Source organism: Vespula pensylvanica, chromosome 10 (genome assembly GCF_014466175.1).
Source record: "Vespula pensylvanica isolate Volc-1 chromosome 10, ASM1446617v1, whole genome shotgun sequence".
Taxonomy (NCBI): Eukaryota; Metazoa; Arthropoda; class Insecta; order Hymenoptera; family Vespidae; genus Vespula; species Vespula pensylvanica.
This window is the reverse complement of record NC_057694.1, coordinates 7,483,518-7,501,747: the sequence shown is the minus strand read 5'-3', so window position 1 is coordinate 7,501,747 and position 18,230 is coordinate 7,483,518. Positions and strand designations below refer to the sequence as shown.

At 38.8% G+C, this 18,230-nt stretch overlaps 1 protein-coding gene across 2 annotated transcripts in view; it reads right to left on the bottom strand.

The window, feature by feature from the left end:
* Positions 1-18,230, bottom strand: part of LOC122632516 (insulin-like growth factor-binding protein complex acid labile subunit) — a 244,176-nt gene that overhangs the window by 138,989 nt on the left and 86,957 nt on the right. For both annotated transcript variants that reach the window (XM_043819381.1, XM_043819382.1), the window contains exon 2: positions 12,698-12,763. In XM_043819381.1, coding sequence (XP_043675316.1) covers positions 12,698-12,763 — 66 coding nt within the window. The remainder of the gene's footprint in view (positions 1-12,697; positions 12,764-18,230) is intronic.

Below are 18,230 nucleotides of genomic sequence, written 5' to 3'. Positions count from 1 at the left end.
TTAAGTCATTCCCATTCGAATGAGAAAAAGGACGAGAATGAATACTTCTTAAGTATAGGTTGCCCGCCAAAATTCACTATAATTTATGCTTCCTCTAATCGGCCATTTTTCTTTGCTCACGATACCCCGAGTTAAACTTGTAGAGAACACGTTACGTACCTACGTATGTATATGTACATATGTATGTAGGTACCTTTATGTATTGGATATATGTACGTACATAGGTAGGTAGCCAAGAGGACTGTTGCCGTCACGTGCAGGTACTTTCTCGTATACACATATACTCGGGAGGCCGAGGGCGATGGTCGTTGGCGTGCGAGAGAGGGTATATCACGATGATTATCGGCCGGGGGGTGAACTCACGGACGGACAGCAAAATCTACCACCTAATGCAACGAGCCTGGTTATCCGCGTCGTGGAATTACCTTTAGGCACGCACTCACTCACTTACTCACGCACGCACGCACGTACGCACGCACGCACGATGACGAAAACGACGACACACTGACACTGACGTTGCACGACGCAAGCGTAGAATTTAATAACTAGCTATTCTCTCTCTCTCTCTCTCTCTCTCTCTCTCTCTCTCTCTCTCTCTCTCTCTCTCTCTCTCTCTCTATCTATCTATCTATCTCTATCTCCATCTATCTATCAGTCTGTCTTTGTCTATCCATTTGCACGTATGTATCACCTACCTGTCCTTCTCTCACTTTCTCTCTCTCTCTCTCTCTCTCTCTCATTCTCTTGTCTCTTTCTACCTCTCTATCTCTGTCACTGTCGCTCGATATAACGCCCATTGAGAGACTTCCGTTTCGTATTAATTCTGGAAAGTGTGGGGGAGAGAGAGAGAGAGAGAGAGAGAGAGAGAGAGAGAGAGGCGAGCCTTCGAATTCATGGAACACACGCGCACGAGCCAACGGAGCAGCCAGCCACGGCTAATTTGATTAATTAAGAAGAGACCGTGGATTACGTTCCTCCCGTAATTCCGATCGTAACCGCGATTGTTAGGATAATCATATTTCCGGGAGTCGTTTAACGAGCGACAAAGGGAACGAGCTTGTTTTTAAATCATATGACTACTGTGACACACGAGAGTACCTACTTGGTTACTTTCTTGCTTGCTTCCTCGCTTGCTCTTGATTTATATATGTGAAAGTTTGCTTGACAAATTTTTACGAATTTAGACGATGCTATTATTATTTGCTACAAGTGTCTATTAGTAAGACGGAAAGAGAAAGAGAGAATTGTAAAGCGATTCCTTTCTGACACGTTCGAGAAAGCGGTATCTAAATATTTGTCAGGGTTTAACTGCGCTTGAGAAAGCGCTACAACGGGAGATAGGCGAAGACTATGACGAGGAAAGAAGAGGAGGATGAGATAGGAGAGAGGACCGGCAGAGAGAGAGAGAGAGAGAGAGAGAGAGAGAGAGAGAGGAGAGGAAGGACGAAAGGGAAACGTTTCATTTATGTTGAAAAGCAAACCGAACTTGACGATAGTTCTCTAAGAACAATATCGCATAGAATCTGTGGTTATAATAGCTAATACAAGATATTACGAAGAAAGAGAAAGAAAAGGAATAAGAGATAAAGAAGATGGTATAATAGTAACGAAAGAAAAATATAACTATGAGATTAATCATGCGAAGTAATGATTCTTCTCTCTCTCTCTCTCTCTCTCTCTCTCTCTCTCTCTCTCTCTCTCTCTCTCTCTCTCTCTCTCTTTATCTCTCTTTATCTCTGCAAAGTAATAGGAGATATCAACTATAAGATCTATAATCCGCCAAATAGCCAAGGTCTTGAGAAAGATGGGTTACAATGGATCGATTAACGAATTTAATAGAGCCGATTATACGCGAACTTTCCAAGAGTCCGTGCTTGAATTAGAGGCCGTATTATTCGCGGTAGCATCGTAATAAAGATATCAACCTTGACTTTAGACGGATATTATGACTTTTACTATAGCACTCTTTCATGCGTCAAGAGCGGAAAAGTTTAGGAACTAGGCGAAGATAACGCTAAGCGTAGCCTAGATAGCGGATAAGCGGATGCAGAATTAAAACGGAGAAAAGGTTGAAGGTGGAACGAAAGAAGAAATTGCTGGTTATTATCTCATTCTCTTTCTCTCTCTTTGTCTCTTTTCCTCTTTCTCTTTTCGTTTCTCGAGTGTCCGTAAAAAAGAAAAAAAAAAAAAAAATGTTAAACTCTGTGGTTAACGGTAATACAGTGTGATTAACTTATATCACCGAGGCATCGAGAAATAGAGAAATTGTTCTGTAACTGACAGTGATAGAGAATGCGAGGCATGTTTTATGCAAGTAAATAACTTCATTGACTTTGGAGAGTGGTCGGAAGATGTGGGTTCCCACCTCGACCGAGTACTTCTGTCGATATAGAACAAAGATGCTATCTATAGCAATACCAGCTCCTTTCTAATTCAGTAATGTAACATACACACACGCGCGTACACACATATTTCGACTTGTCGGATATAGTTAAGATCTACATTATCGTATTTAAGATATAGAATGTAATTATAAACGGTGCAATGAAATTATCGCTGCTCGCTTAATGGCAATTAATCGATGTTATAAAAAGAAATTTTTGTTTGAAGAAAAATCTTTGATTATTCAATATAAACGTTGAAGCAACAAGAATAGATATTCTCAATTGAAAAGAATTTATATAATCTGGCGATGTTTCAATAGAGTCATTATCCTTTCCATCTCGATGCGAGGATGATTCAAACTGCTGCGAATCTAGACGAATTTTCCCACGTCATTATCTTATAGATTTCACGATCGAAGATCCACGATGTATACTTTCGACGTTAATTATGCAAGATGCAACAGAACTTCGATTCTATAGACTCTCGAGAAATCGGATACGACGATGAGAGAGATATTCGTCGATGATATCATTCCCTGATGTATTTGATAATCGGTCTAGACATTCTACTTGTATAGAAACGTACGTTTTATATAAATATTCTCTGAACGAATGAAAAAAGAGATGGAGACAGATACATAGAGAAAGAAAGAAAGAAAAAGAAAGAGAGAGAGAGAGAGGGGGGGGGGAGATAATACAGTCACGAGTATAAAACACGCTTATATAAGAGTAAGAAAATATCCAATGAAATTAAGAGAAGGAGACGAGCGAACGAGATATCTGATAAAAACAATGAAAGAGATAAAACGAGAAAAACTAAAAAGTAGAAGTAGAAGAAGAAGAAGAAGAAGAAGAAGAAGAAAGGGAACGAACGAAGCCCCGACGCTTCGAATTCTCATTCATATCTTGGCGTGATAATCCTACCAAGAGGGTGGGGGTTGGGTGGCTCGAGGAAGGGTGGAAAAGAAAAGAAAAGAAAAGTAAAGAAATGAAAAGGAAAGGAAAAGGAAAGAAAGAAAGAAAGAAAAGTAGAAGGAAAAGAAGTATACCACGAACATAACAGATCCTCACTTTTCAGCTTCGTCCTTTTCTTTTTTTTTCCTCTTCGACGAAGCTTTTCTTCGTACACGTAATTATTTCCCCTCCGCGCGCTCCCCGTACGCAAGAGAGAGAGAGAGAGAGAGAGAGAGAGAGAGAGAATTTCTACGGGATTCTTTACCGACTTATCGATCGATCTCGCGATCTTTCATTCAACGAGAGCAAACGAACTAGCGCACACCGACGTAAACACTTCCGGGTGTACCTGAATGGAATAGTCGCAGGAGAAAATTTTATGAGCTCCGGACGAGATTGTTTAAGCATGTTATAAATATCCTATACGAATATACAGGCATGTAAGTAACTTCGTTTCTATGTATATATGTATATCTTCGATATAGTTATTTTATAGCAACGCAGTATCGTACAACTTCTTTCATGTTTTCGTTCATACGTTCGTTCGTTATCAAAGATTTATAATGTTTCCTGCTTGCTCTTGTTCCTATTTTCAATAAGGTTTTTTAATTTATATACGTAGCTATGTATGTGCGTGTGCGTGCGTGACTGCGTTTAAAATATTCTCGATCGGAGGATGCAAAAAAATGCCGTTGTTTACTATTTCGATAAAGCAAATAATGAGGAGAAAATAGGAGGGGAGGGAAAAATAATAAAAAGAATGAAACGAAACTTTCCATCGGAGTTTACGAGATTGATGCGATTGAAATATATTGTATGCGGTTAGTTACGTGTGAGTTTTGAATAAAAGCCTTCCCTTTATGTCCATCTCTTTCGAGAAGTGTGACAAAATCAATGAATAAACGCAGCGAGGCGATTGAGGTGACCGGTACTAGCGTAGGTACGTCGAAGCGTGCGACTGGAAAATCGTATTAATGACGTTTCGGTAATCGTTTTTATGTCGGTACCGACGATCGACGCTAACACAATCGACTTTTTACAGTCGTCGTTCCTATCACCATAAACTCCTCGATACGAGAAAATAGTCGGCTAACTGTAAATAGTACGAACGCCTTTTATTCTCTCCCACTTTGTCTTTTTCAATGATTTTATTCGAAAAAAGAAAATAAAGAACGTAAAAGCTAAATAAATAAAAATAATAAATAAATAAAAATAAATAAATAAAAGAAAGATGACGTTTTTAGAATCGACCAATCGATTCTAGAACAAAGTTTGCCAGACGGAACGAAGAATTATTTAGTAACGTCGACGCTCTCCGTTGTTCTGGATTTCTCGTTAAATTTACTTTACGATCTTTCGCCGGCAGAGGAAAACAGAATACAGAACGAATGACAGACAAGATTTCCAAGTTACAATGATGTACGATTTATTAGAGAACGTTTCGTAGCTTACTGAACGTGACAGATTGACGGGCTAATATTAATTGAATATATTCGTCGAACATGCAGATACTTTTCCGTAGATCTGCGTAGATTTAGAGGAAAAAAAAGCAAAGAAAAAAAAAAAAAAAAGAAAAAAGAGCAAAGGGAAATAAACAAAAAACAAAAGTAAAAAGGACGATTATTAAAAATTCCTTCAACTTATATTTGTAAAAAAAAAAAAAAAAAAAAATGTCGAAGAATTTTCGTGAAAGTTGGTCTAGACGGACGAGAGTTGGAATTATTCCAACGGAACCAAAGACGAATGTATGCAACTATATACATCCATATATATAATATATATATATATATACATGCATGCATGTATATATAGTTTATATATATAGTTTATATATATATATATATATATATATATATATATATATATATATACGTTAACGCGGCTCGCGCAAAAGTTGGGAAGTAAATAAATTACATGAGAGTTAGGGTCGACTTCCGGAAACGGTTTTGCATGGAATGCGCATTGGCTTCTTTACGTAGAGCGTTACAATGATAGAAGAGAGAAAGAGAAAGAGAGAGAGGGGGGGGGGGAGAGAAAGGTGGGTAACACGCGATCGTGACCAAGTGGTGGTAGACGGACGGAAGGACGTATACACACCACTCGAAGAACTTTTAAAGAAAACTTTTGAATCGGGGGCGGCAACGTTAACGACACGTCAGCGATATTACTAGCTTCTACCACGTCTACGAGATAGAAAGAAGGAAAAAGACAAGAAGAAATAAATAAAGAAAGAAAGAAAGAAAGAAAAGAAGGAAGAAAAGAAGGAAAGAAGGAAAGTTTAATGGCCCGACACGATTTTGCGGCCGAGTAAAAACGAAACGAGACGAGACGAGACGAGACGAAATGAGCCGCGATTCGTCTTAATAAACGCCAAGAGAGACTATTACGTATTTATGATTTTTACCGTGAAAATTCGCTTATATTCAGGCATTCGAGGCATATGATGGCAATGCCAATGCTCGATTTTAACGGTGAACATTTTCCATCGCCATCGCTTCGAATCCGAAGCCCTTTAGCGTGTAACGTTCGTTCGACTTGATTAATGTCTTTTCGCGTGAAATCGAATCGATCGAGAATAACGAGAATAGAGAAAAGAAGAGAGGACAAGGAAGGGTAGAAATGAGAAAAGAGAAAAAATTCAAAAGGATATTTCTTATTCTCTTCTAAATTGTTTTTTTTTTTTTCTCTTTCAAATCTATCATATTTCGAAGCTTTCAACCGTGATCATCGGGATAGAGAAAACGTAACGATTTTGTTGAATACAAGATCGAGATAGGAAAGTCCGCGATCGATATCGGTTAAATGCGAATCTATAGATCAAGCTCCTTGTCTATAAGATAATATCTATAATTTACTTAATTTTATTAACAAGGTCGCCTACTTTATCGTTTTCTTTCGACATATTTATATCCTCTTTTCTCCCTCATATATATCAATATACACCGTGTATACGTACATACATAGATACATACGTACATTCATACATATACATTCTTTCGAGGACACGTAGTCCGATAGCGTGTGGCTGACGTGCACCGAAGTGGCCAGGAAAATCGCGTTATCGATGATTCGATAATCGTTTTCACATCCGCTCGTGATAGACGGCATCGATACAATCGCCTTTCTCGGTTGGCATTCGAACTCTCGAAGAAAACGTATCGTCCGCCATCGAGTGGAAAAATATATCGAGAAAATATCGAAATTTTTCTCGCGACGAGAAAAGTATTATTTCCTTTTCTTCGATCCTTTTAATCAATAAATTATTTACTCACATTATTGTGTTTCGTTCGTAGAAGGTAAAGAAGGAGTCATATAGAGGCTAACTTTAGCAAGCCGAAACTGTAAGTGGCTCGATCGAAACTTTTACCAATTCGCAACATCGATTAGTACGGTCTTGCTAACTTTCCTGAAGGATTAGCGTTCGCGTCTTTCCTATTATCGCCTTATCGAAAAGGCTGTTTCGAGCGACTACGAAGAGAAGTTCCGTCATACTTATCGTTCGACCGGCTTTCCCCTTGATTTTTAAATATTCTCTCGTGAAGTCTATTACATTACTTTTACTTGCTAGGTCACGTTCGGAATTTCATATCAAATAGGACGTATGTAGTTAACGCATGCACACACACACACACACACACACACATATATATATATATATATATTAAATATACATATATATGTATATATATATATATATATATGTATATGTATATGTATATGTATATAGTTACATTGGTGTCTACAGGTGTATACTACAATACATGGTACATCTAGTACGGACGTTGATTATGCTAGCAGCGATTAACTAAGCGATCGATTAACGGAAGAGCAAATAACAATAATATCGATTATTCCAAACAGCGCTTGTTCCTATGTAACAAGCACGAATGTGTTCGGTACGGTAAACATTTCCGTAGAACGCATCGATTAACGCAAGATACGCAATTTGCTGTTTAAAAATTAATCGAACTCTTGCGGAAACACGTATATATCTGTGTATATCTACCTCATATTATGAAACGGTATACGAAGTTTCACTATAGATAGTTGGATATGTAAGTAAGTTCGTATTATATAGCTACAAAGATATATTTGTATGTATCAAGTACGTGATATGTATAAAAAAAAAAAAAAAATCTGACGTAACGTTAAAACACGAAAAAAGGAAGTGTATCGTCTTAAAAAATCGTCTTACATGGCGATTAGTTGGGTATAAGACGAGTAGCGTGTTTCGTGAACGAAACGATAGAGAATTCAACGATCTTAATAAGGTCGTGCACCTTATCGCCCTCCAGCTGCGTTTGAGTCTCGAGAGCAGTATGGGACGGAGAGGACGGAGTGACGTGTAGAGAAGAAGTACACGTGACGTTTAACGAAGTGCATGGCACAAACTGAACCTCGCACACAACTAACTACTCATCCTTTTCCGTTCCCTCAACTTTTTCTCTTTCTTTCTTTTTCGCGTATTATTCCATATACATACATACGTACATACATATGTACGTACATACATATGTACGTACATACGTACAATAAGGCAGCTGTGCGGTCACAGAGAAAATGACCGTAATTTCGATCGTTGTTCTCTTTTTGGAAAAACGAAGAGAGAGAGAGAGAGAGAGAGAGAGAGAGAGAGAGAGAGAGAGAGAGAGAGAAAATAAAAACATGTAGTCGAAGAGGCAAAAGACTCGCCACAAAAGTAACAGAAAACTCTTTTGCTTTTCCTCTTTCTCCTTTTACTCACGTTCGAGAACGAGATTAGATAAAGACGAGCTTGTCGCCTTTTATTCTTTCTTTTTACCGCCTTTTGTTCTCTCTCTCTCTCTCTCTCTCTATCTCTCTTCGTTTTTTCTTCTTCCTATTCTATCTATCTCTCCTCCGTTTGTTCCTAATTGGAAAGACCGTTTTCCCCTTCGAAAATCCCTCTATTCGTTTCGACCATTAACCTTAACCTTGGATCGTGGATTTAACCTCGATTCGACTACCGAACTAGCTTTCCTTCCTTTTTATTCTCTTTCTCTCTGTCTCTCATCATTTGCACCCTTCCTTTTCCTTTTCTTTCATCCCTTACTTCGAGTTAAATATGGAAAGCTTCTGTTATTCGGCAGAATCTCGGATAGAAATACGTTTCTTATCTTTTAGACCTCGACCTTGACATTCCGAAAGAGAGTTGTTGAATCTATCCAGATATATATTTTATATTCCATGCGAAATTTTCGACGTTCGAAGTACGTACTTACGTAGAGACGACGTTGACGGAGATACGGTTGAGATCGTTAGTCATGGTTCGTTGAAAAATTAAAACCGGGACGGCGTTAATGCTTTTCGGTGAGTGACATCGAACGAACTTTGATATTTCACTCCTTTTACTCTGATCAACGATACTTAAGATAGGTAGGTAGGTAGGTAGGTAGGTAGGTAGGTAGGTAGCTAAGTAGGTATAATTATTCTCGAAATAAAACAAAATAATAATTATCGATGCGAAGAACGAATATAAAAGATTAATAAAGAAAGTCGAGAAAAGAAGAGAAAAATTAAATAAATAAAATTATATAGGTATCGAATAAAGAACGATTAAATAGATATTAACGATGTCAGAGTAGCTTAATCGAAACAATTTACCATGACAAACTTTGATGGGACGTTCGAGCAAGACAGGGATTTATTTTGTTTGAAGATAAAATAAAAAAAAAAAAAATACTCGAGTTCTTTGAAAAGAAAAAGTTATCGCGACGGGCCAGGACATTTTCACGCTCGTCGTTAAGTATCTACCACAAGGAGTAGGAGTAGACCGTCTCGTCTCGTCTCGTCTGGTCTGGTCTGGTCTCGTCTCGTCTCGTCTCGTTTCGCACCCTTCGGCCCTTCCTTCCTTGGCGCCTAATAAAAGCAACCTTCCGAAAGTCGCTACTCCTTGTTCTCACCCTCTCAAAATCCAAAGACTCGAAAGGAAAGATTTCGCCCCTTCTTATATATTTCTTCCCCTCTCTTTCTTTAACATACATACATATATACATACATACATACATATATATATATATATGTATGTATATATTCTTGATCCTCCTAAGTCGCGATCGGCAAACGAGCGTTCTCCTCGACGATCTACGGGTCTACGAGGGTTGAACGAGTGAGAGTAAGAGAGAAAGAGAAAAAGAAGAGAAAGAAAAAAGGTCTTCAGCAACGCGCGAAGATCATCGAAATTCCAGGGCCGTACTTCTCTCTCCGAAGGGAAACACTCGCGTAGGAGGGTAGAGGCGAAAGCAGACGGGGATTGATTGGCTCGTGTCTCTGGGGTTAACGCAAAGGCTTTCTCTCTCTCTCTCTCTCTCTCTCTCTCTCTCTCTCTCTCTCTCTCTCTCTCTCTCTGTCTCTCTCTGTCTCTCATACTCGGTATTCACAAAGGGGACCCATATGCGAGCACGCAAAGTCACATGCACGCGTGAAAGCACCTACCTATATGCGTGCATCTATATGCACGTATGCGTGCAATACTCACGCACGAAGGATTGCTACTGCTGGAACGCCATCTGTGATGTGTGCGCGCGCGCCCGCGCTCCGATGCACATAGGCGTGGAGAAGCTCGTAGATGAGAGAGAGAGAGAGTGAGAGAGTGAGAGAATGAGAGAGTGAGAGAGAGAGAGAGAGAGACAGACAGACAGACAGACGAGCCGTCGCTGCGATGGTGGGCCCATTGTTACGGCTATTATTTGCCACTAATCAGAATGTGTGGTCTCTGACGTGGATCCCCGAAGCTGTGTTCGTGCGCGTGAATACGGGAAGGGAGGTTCTCTAGGGTGTATGCGAGAGAAAGAGGGGGCGAGGCAAAGGGGAAAGGGAGAAAGGGCGAATCCACTCTAGAGGTGGCTCGTGCTTTGGCGAACGACCTCGTCGTAGCGCGCGATAGTCGAGCGCGCGTCCCTGTTGCCAGTGCCGGTTGTGGGCGCTGCTGTGGGTGGCTCACTCAGCCGAACTCCAACCCGCCACCACGCCCTATACAACGATGAAGATTTTCAAGATATCCGACGTGTCGACCGAGGATACTCGACTTTCAACGAATCCGTCGCAACTTTACTATTCTCTCTTACGTCTTTTCCAATTTTTGCGATAACATTTCTAATCCTATCTCTGGCACGTTCGCGTATGTATGTATGTATGCATGTGTGTGTGTGTGTGTGTGTGAGTGTAAGTATTCTTCAATGCCTTATCTATTTCTAGCCGAATAAATTACTGGTGCTATTTTGTTAACAAATATTAATATTCTGTAATAACATATATAATATTGATGCTTTTATTAGTATAATATTACTCTCTCAATAATTAATAGTTTTCAGTTTTCAGATTGTATAAATTATGTAGGGTTTGAATAATCCGAGAGAATTCCATAGTATGTATTTAATGAAATTTTACAAAAGAGATTTTCAATACGAAAACCTTACGAATAGTGTTTCTTTTGTTTCGTTGTAATACCCTATCCGTAAATTTTATGAATATAATAATAAAAGAGAAAATATCAAAAGAGCTTTTGTATATTTTCATAACGTATGAATTTTCATTGGAGATAAATCGAAAGTTACTTTGAGTAGTAGGATCTGGTTTTAACGAGCTTTCTCTCTTTCAATCTTTCCCTCTTTACCTCTCTCTCACTTTACTTTTCGGTTTTTCCATCAACGTAACAACTTTACCAAGCAACGTTCGAATTTATCACCAACGCGTTATCTGTAACGCGACTGTAAACGGCTGTCGACGGTAGCAGCGAACAGAAAGGCTTCGAAAAAGGATGACTCGGTTGGTTTGAGTTAAACTGCGATTGAAGAATACGCGTAAGCGCGTTTACAAAGAGGAACCTACGGCCGAGTGAGACCGATCGATCGCGTTATCGCGCCTCCTTAAAATTCAAACGAATCGTGCGGTAAACGAGACTTTTATCGCCCGCCATTTCCACAAGGCGTTCCTGCATTGTCGTCTATAGGTTTCTTCGCTATGGGTATACCTATATCTGGTTCGCGTTCATGGAATTTGAACTTTTAGATTCGGTTAGAGTCTACTTTACCTGGCAAATTGTACGCGATGTAGATTTTATAGACACCGTTCTAAGGGAAAGAAAAAGAAAAGAAAAGGAAACGAAAAGAAAAAGAGAGAGAGAGAGAGAGAGAGAGAGAGAGAGAGAGAGAGAGAGAGAGAGAGAGAAGAAAAAAATTACAACAGGATGAACGTCCAAAGACTATATTAGCTGATTAATTATGTTGATAATCAATCAACGTAGGAGAGAGGAAAGAGATTAACCGAAGTTAGAAGCGACATTTTTAGTTTCTAAAGGCCTTTTCATTTTGACGCCAGATGTAAAAAGAAAAATCTGACACATCGTGAAAGAACAAAAGAAGATTTCGTTGACCAACCACTATTCAGCGTCGTCGTCGCGGTTGGTCTGTCTCTCTCTGTCTCTCCTCTCTTTCTCTCTCTCTCTCTCTCTCTCTCTCTCTCTCTCTCTCTCTCTCTCTCTCTCTCTCTCTCTCGAGATGAATGAAAGGAAAGACGGAGATAAAATATTCAATGTGTATGGCCATTAGGCCGAAGACAACGCAGGCAAGGGATCAGAGAGTACGACCGAGGCAGCAGGAAAGGCGAAGGCGTTGCTTGTCGACGAAGGCTGTTTTTAGACGGGATAGTCGAAAGCTGACGTCATCGGTAGGGAGCTCACGAACGAAATAATTAGCGGGACCGGCTAAGAGCTCTTTCTCTTTCTCTCTCTCTCTCTCTCTCTCTCTTTCTCTTTCTACCTCTAGCTCTACCTCTCTCTCTCTCTACCTCTCTCTACGTCTTCTCGACGAACGCACCCTAAGGCGCGGACTGGCTCCCTTATCGGCCTTCTCCCTGAGCCCTTCATCGAGCTACCTTATTGGTGCGTTATACTCCAAGAGAACGCTCCTCCTTTTACTTTCTCGTAGAATTTCGTCAAATTAATCCATTCTCGCTTTATGAATGTTATAAAACGTCGAAAATGTTATATAGAACGTCTTATTTAACGTTCACGGTGAAATTGATGATGAAACCATTGATTTAAATTTCAATTAGATCTTGACATTTTTGTAGTTTGATTCTCATTTAATATTTACGAGTAACTAGCTCGTATAATTATTAATTAGAATTTCCGTACGTCGACGAAAGTTCTTCTACTTTCACTCCGATCGTTTTCGGTCGAACGATCGCGCGTTAATGACACTGAAATAAATAAGAACGGCTTTCCCTTTCGCTTCCATCCTACGGGTGTAATAATAACCACGCTGGATCGATTTCGATTCAATGGCAAGAGCACTTTAGAGAGAACCTTTAGACACCGGGATACGAGATTAATAACTCACCCTCGATGAGTAGGGTCGAACGCTTCGGTGATGTCGTTGGGGAGATTCCTCCTTTCGTGAACTCTTCTGAAACAATAGAATATGCTTGGTTAATAAACTCTTTTCCGTATACTCTCTGAAATCTTGGTTACATTATTTAACTCATTCGATGTAGAAACATTTTTTAGTTCGATCGAATTTAAAAAAGAAAACAAAAAAGTAAAGAATACTCTTGATTAACAAACTCCTTTTCGTACATTCCTCTGAACTTTTAATTGCATTATTTAATCCGTTCGATAAAATATGTTTTAGTTTGGTCGAATTAGAGACGTAAAAAAGAAAACAGAATATTCGATCGTCAAGAGTGTTTGAAATAATTATCTCGAAGATAATATAGGATCAGAGTCGGCATCGGCGACGAAAGAAATATAATAGAAGAGGTAACTACGAGAGACCAGAACAGGGAGGTTCTACGTTCGATGGAATTGCAGCGGACAGTTGGTGTGGCTTCGGCATCGTCAACGGGAAATACCGTTTCTCCTGAGCGTTCTACACACACCATTAATTCGATAGTTTCGGCACGGACACGTCCGAAGAGAATGTTCCGGAATTTTAGCCAAAGTGTTTGCTATATAGATGTGGTATGAGCCCGCAACCGGACTTCGTTGCGGACAGCTAAGGCTTCCAAGATTTTTCGATCGTTCTGACAACTGTGAGAAAGAGAGACAGGGATATAAACATATATATATATATATATATATATATATATATATATATATTATACATTCACAGATACATAAGTTTGTTCGTATGAGTAAATTCTCGTGGTTTCCCGATACACGAAACTCTGCACGTATTCGCGCGTCTTTCAGGAAACGCATATATTTTATGCCGGATGCATCTCCTCTCGCAGCTTCGAAATATCGCAGCCTTCGTCGTACCGAGAAGCGTAACCTCGTCGAGCGATCGATCCCGAAAGAGAGAGAGAGAGAGAGAGAGAGAGAGAGAGAGAGAGAGAGAGAGAGAGAGAGAGAGAGAGGGAGAGGAAGAGAGAGTAAGAGAGTTGAACGATGTTTCGTGATGTTTCCACACAGTTATTTCGTTGACGATGTTATATCATTACGATGAATGTCGAACAACTTTCTTACTCGGATTATAACGATCCTATGGTTATTTCCAATCGTATTTCTTTCTCCTCTTCTTGTTACCTAAAGTCGTTATAAAATTGATCATATTTTTCTGAATTGTCGTCGATATTTTAATTCGCCGAATCTATTTCTCGTTTCGTTTTCATAGAAAAAAAAGATATATATATATATATATATATATATATATATATATATATATATATATAGAGAGAGAGAGAGAGAGAGAAAGGGGGTTGAGTGAGTGGGTTTGAATCTGATGGCGAGGGAATAAAAGGGGGCGTGAGATCGGAGTATAGTGATTTACGATTTAAGCATAATGCGATGCAGGATATATGATTTATGCGCGATCTGTATACAAGCAACGATTTACATATACCTACCTACCTACCTACCTACCTACCTACCTACCTATCTTCCTTCCTTCCTTCCTACCTACCTACCTACCTACCTACCTACCTACCTACCTACCTACCTACCTACCTACCTACCTACCTACCTACCTACCTACCTACCTACCTACCTACCTATCTATCTATCTATCTATCAATCTATCTATCTATCTATCTATCTATCTATCTATCTATCTATCTATCTATCTATCTATCTATCTATCTATCTACCTATCTATCTATCTACCTATCTATCTACCTATCTATTTACCTATCTATGTACGTACCTACGTCTCTAATAATTTCTCGATCGAGCGAACGATTTAAAACGATATTTTATTCGCGATTACGATTCTTCACGCGATAAATCTCTGTCGCCTTTCTTCGATAGACTACCGGTTACGTGTCGATAGATTTTTCATAAAATCCTGCAATTTCTCTCTCGCCGATATTAAACACGTACACGTGGAGTACGTATTGATTATTTTCTGTCTAGGTAAGTATAATAGTTGCCACGATTACTAATTACCATTGATATCGAGGTGCGATGTATTGTTAGAAAAAAAAGAAACGAGAACAAAAAATGGATGAAGGAGAGAGAAAAAGAGAGAGAAAGAGAGAGAGAGAGAGAGAGAGAGAGAGAGAGAGAGAGAAAATAAGAGAAAATGAGAGAGAATGAGAGAAAGTAGTAACACGAAGCTTGGCTATTACCGGCTGATATTTCAGTCGAGACAGTATTTAAGGATTAAATGCGAGAAAGTAGGTACGAAATTTTTAAAAGCTGTCCTCTTTCCATATCCCGTTTCTCCAATGACTATATTTATCTTCTGAATTGAGTGTCTTGTACAGTGACAAGCCAAGTTCATTTACTTACTCGTTATTTATTTATTTCTTTCTTTTTTTTTTTTCGTCGTGTTTCTTCCTTTTCTACCTTTTTCTTTTCCCTTTTCTTTTTTTTCTTTTTCTTTTCATGGATTTTTCAATCTAATATCATACGATACGGGAACGTCAAGAACGTCCTGAAATTCCAATGAAATTATTCATAGTTCGCTTTACGTCCAGGTAGATGTCTCAGGGCGCAGGAGAGCTCAAGAATGATTCGAGAGAATGAAGCAAGAACATTTTTGGGACATCCGGGACCGATTTCGATGCCGAAATCGAATCGATCCATGGCTGCTTTGAATTCCTATGATATTAGATATCGTTTCTCGATGAGAAGAACGTTATCGTTTCAAGCTGACTGACTATTCGCTTCTCTTAGATCAGACATATATATATATATATATATATATATATATATATATATATAAAGAGAGAGAGAGAGAGAGAGAGAGAGAAAGTGAGTTGGCCTTTCAAGGTTTAAACGTTTAACCGAGACACAACGTTCTACGTCTTGCGTTTTGGATTCCGTTATACACTTTGTATACGTAAAGTGGCTCGAATGTAAAGGACGAGACACTTAACTTTGATTCTTCTTCTTCTTCTTCTTCTTCTTCTTCTTCTTCCTCTTTCTCCTCCTCTTCCTCTTATAACCCCACCTACTCGTTCAACTTCGTCCTTAGCTTCGTCTTGTAGACGGAAATGTAGTTCGGAGAAAAATTACGTTGGAATGAGGATAGAAATACTAAGTTTCCTTGTCGCACCTCGTTTGCATAATGTCGGAATCAGCCACGACTTTTCTCGAGGAGGAGAACGAAAGACGACGACGACGACAACGATGAAGGTGCTCGTGAGTTTTCCAAAGCGAACTCGAAAGCGATACCTTTTACACGGACATTTTTATTCGAGAGACTCTTTATTGTCACCTTAAGTTCTGATAATTCACCAGACTTGAGCGAGTAAAAAGTAAAAATGTGTTTAGTATAAAGGTATAATGCGTTTTCGCAAATAACAAAATTGACATTTATTCGTACAATTTTATCCATTTTACCTCGTCGTTTTCTCTAATTCGTTATATTATTCGAACGTAGAGAATCTCTATATCTTTATATCGTTAATTATCGATAAAAAGATGAAAGAAGAGTGAGAATTCAAAGGGAAAAAGCAAACGTACGTTTAAACGGGAAAATAGTAAAAGAGAAAGAGAGAAAGGAATAGTACATTAGTTGTTATTAAAAGTTGAGTACCACTCGGAAGTACATATACGGATACGTAGAATTTTTCCGTCCCGATCCGCAAACGTTTACGAACGTTTTGTTTTATCGTTCTTTCTGCTGCTACTGCCGCTGTTGCTGCTGCTGCTGTTTCTGCTTCTGCGTTGGTATAAAAGCTTGCTTAGTCCTTCATAGCCTATTGTGAATCCTAAATTCCCTGTAGTCGAGCGTAATGCGTAAGAAGGATATCTACGACGTTGGAAAATTCTCGTCCACTCTCGCAGATGTTATTGTTAATGAACGCGGCAGTGCTGCTAAAGTACGATAAAAAAAAAATAAATAAATAAAAAGTAAAATAAAATAAAGAAAGCTAGAAAAAGGAAAATATAAAAGAGAGAGAGAGAGAGAGAAAGAGAGAAGTAAGGATGGTTTATCGTCGTGCTTCTTATTATCCCTTACACTCTTCCTTCTTCCTCTTCTTATTCTTCTTTTTTTACACTCACTTTTCCCCTACCCTTTCCTACCGTTAACAGTTTTCTCCTAAACGAAAAATATACGACGGACGATTAAGCGCCATGCGCTTAGCCTCGTTTAATAGACGATAAGAGAGGAAGAGAGAGAGGGTGAGAGAGAGAGAGAGAGAGAGGGAGATAGAGATAGAGATAGAGATAGAAAGATAGAGAGAGAGAGAGAGAGAGGGAGAGAGAGAGAGAAAGAGACAGTGTAACACAGACCATACACCATCAGCCGAGTTTGCTCCTCTAATTTGAAATCCGCTTTATCGCGCGTTGTCGTCGCATTCAGTTACTCTATATATATACACACACATATATATGTGTATGTCCACACATATATATATATATATGTATACATATATATTTGTATATCGTATAGTACATATACGTATATACAAAGCTATCTAGTAGGAAGCAAGAATGCCGGTATGGTGGTGGCTCGTATTAGGCGCGAGGTTAATTATTCTACGATAAATAATTTCCGCGTTCCCATTGTCTTCGGTGCGGCCCGATAAACGACTTCCACGATATATAATGCCGAGTTCTCGTGCTTAAGCGGTGCCTCATACGCCGCGAAAATTTATTGCGTCGTGCACGCTCTCTCTCTCTCCCTCTCTCTCTCTCTCTCTATCTCTCTATCTCTCTCTTTCGACTACACGCTTTCGGATTCATTTTTGTTTCGCAAAAACGACGACCGTACTCATAAATAGACTCTCGTTCTCTCTCTTTCTTTCTCTCTTTGTCTCTTTTTCTATTCGTTCGCAAGAATTTTTATACTGCAAAATGAAGTCGAATTAAATGTAGGACATCGTGTTAATTTGTTAACAGAGATCAAACAGATTTTTTTAAGGGAACGATTCGATGGTTCCTTTGTTAGCGTCAAAAGTGTGATAAATCGGATAGAAGTGATAAAAAGAAAATAGAAGAGAGAAAAAAAAGACGAAAACGACCTTGTTTTCTCTTTTCTTTTTTCTGTTCGCCTTTTTTTTTCTCCTTTTTTGTCTCGTTCTTCTTTCAGTACGATCGTCGCGGGACTGTCTTATGCAATCACCATCGCGAAAAGCTCGTTACAACTTTTGATAGAAATGGAATTCTTCGATTTTGTTTGAAGTTATATACGAATCATGACATTTTCAAAGCGTATCTATACGTATATTCCCGCATACGTAATATAAACTTTTTCAAACTATGGTTACACGGAAACGAATTGGTTGAATCAAATTTAATCTAATTTTCAAAGAAATTGCTCGATTAGTTTCAATGTAATGTTTATTTCATTGCAAACGTTTCAACGTTTAAATACACGGATCTAATTAGCATAAATGGTGCTTATTAAAATCGAAAGGAAGCGGTATGTTTATTTGTTATTAATTAAAATTAGTAATATAAATATAAAGTAAATTCAGAGT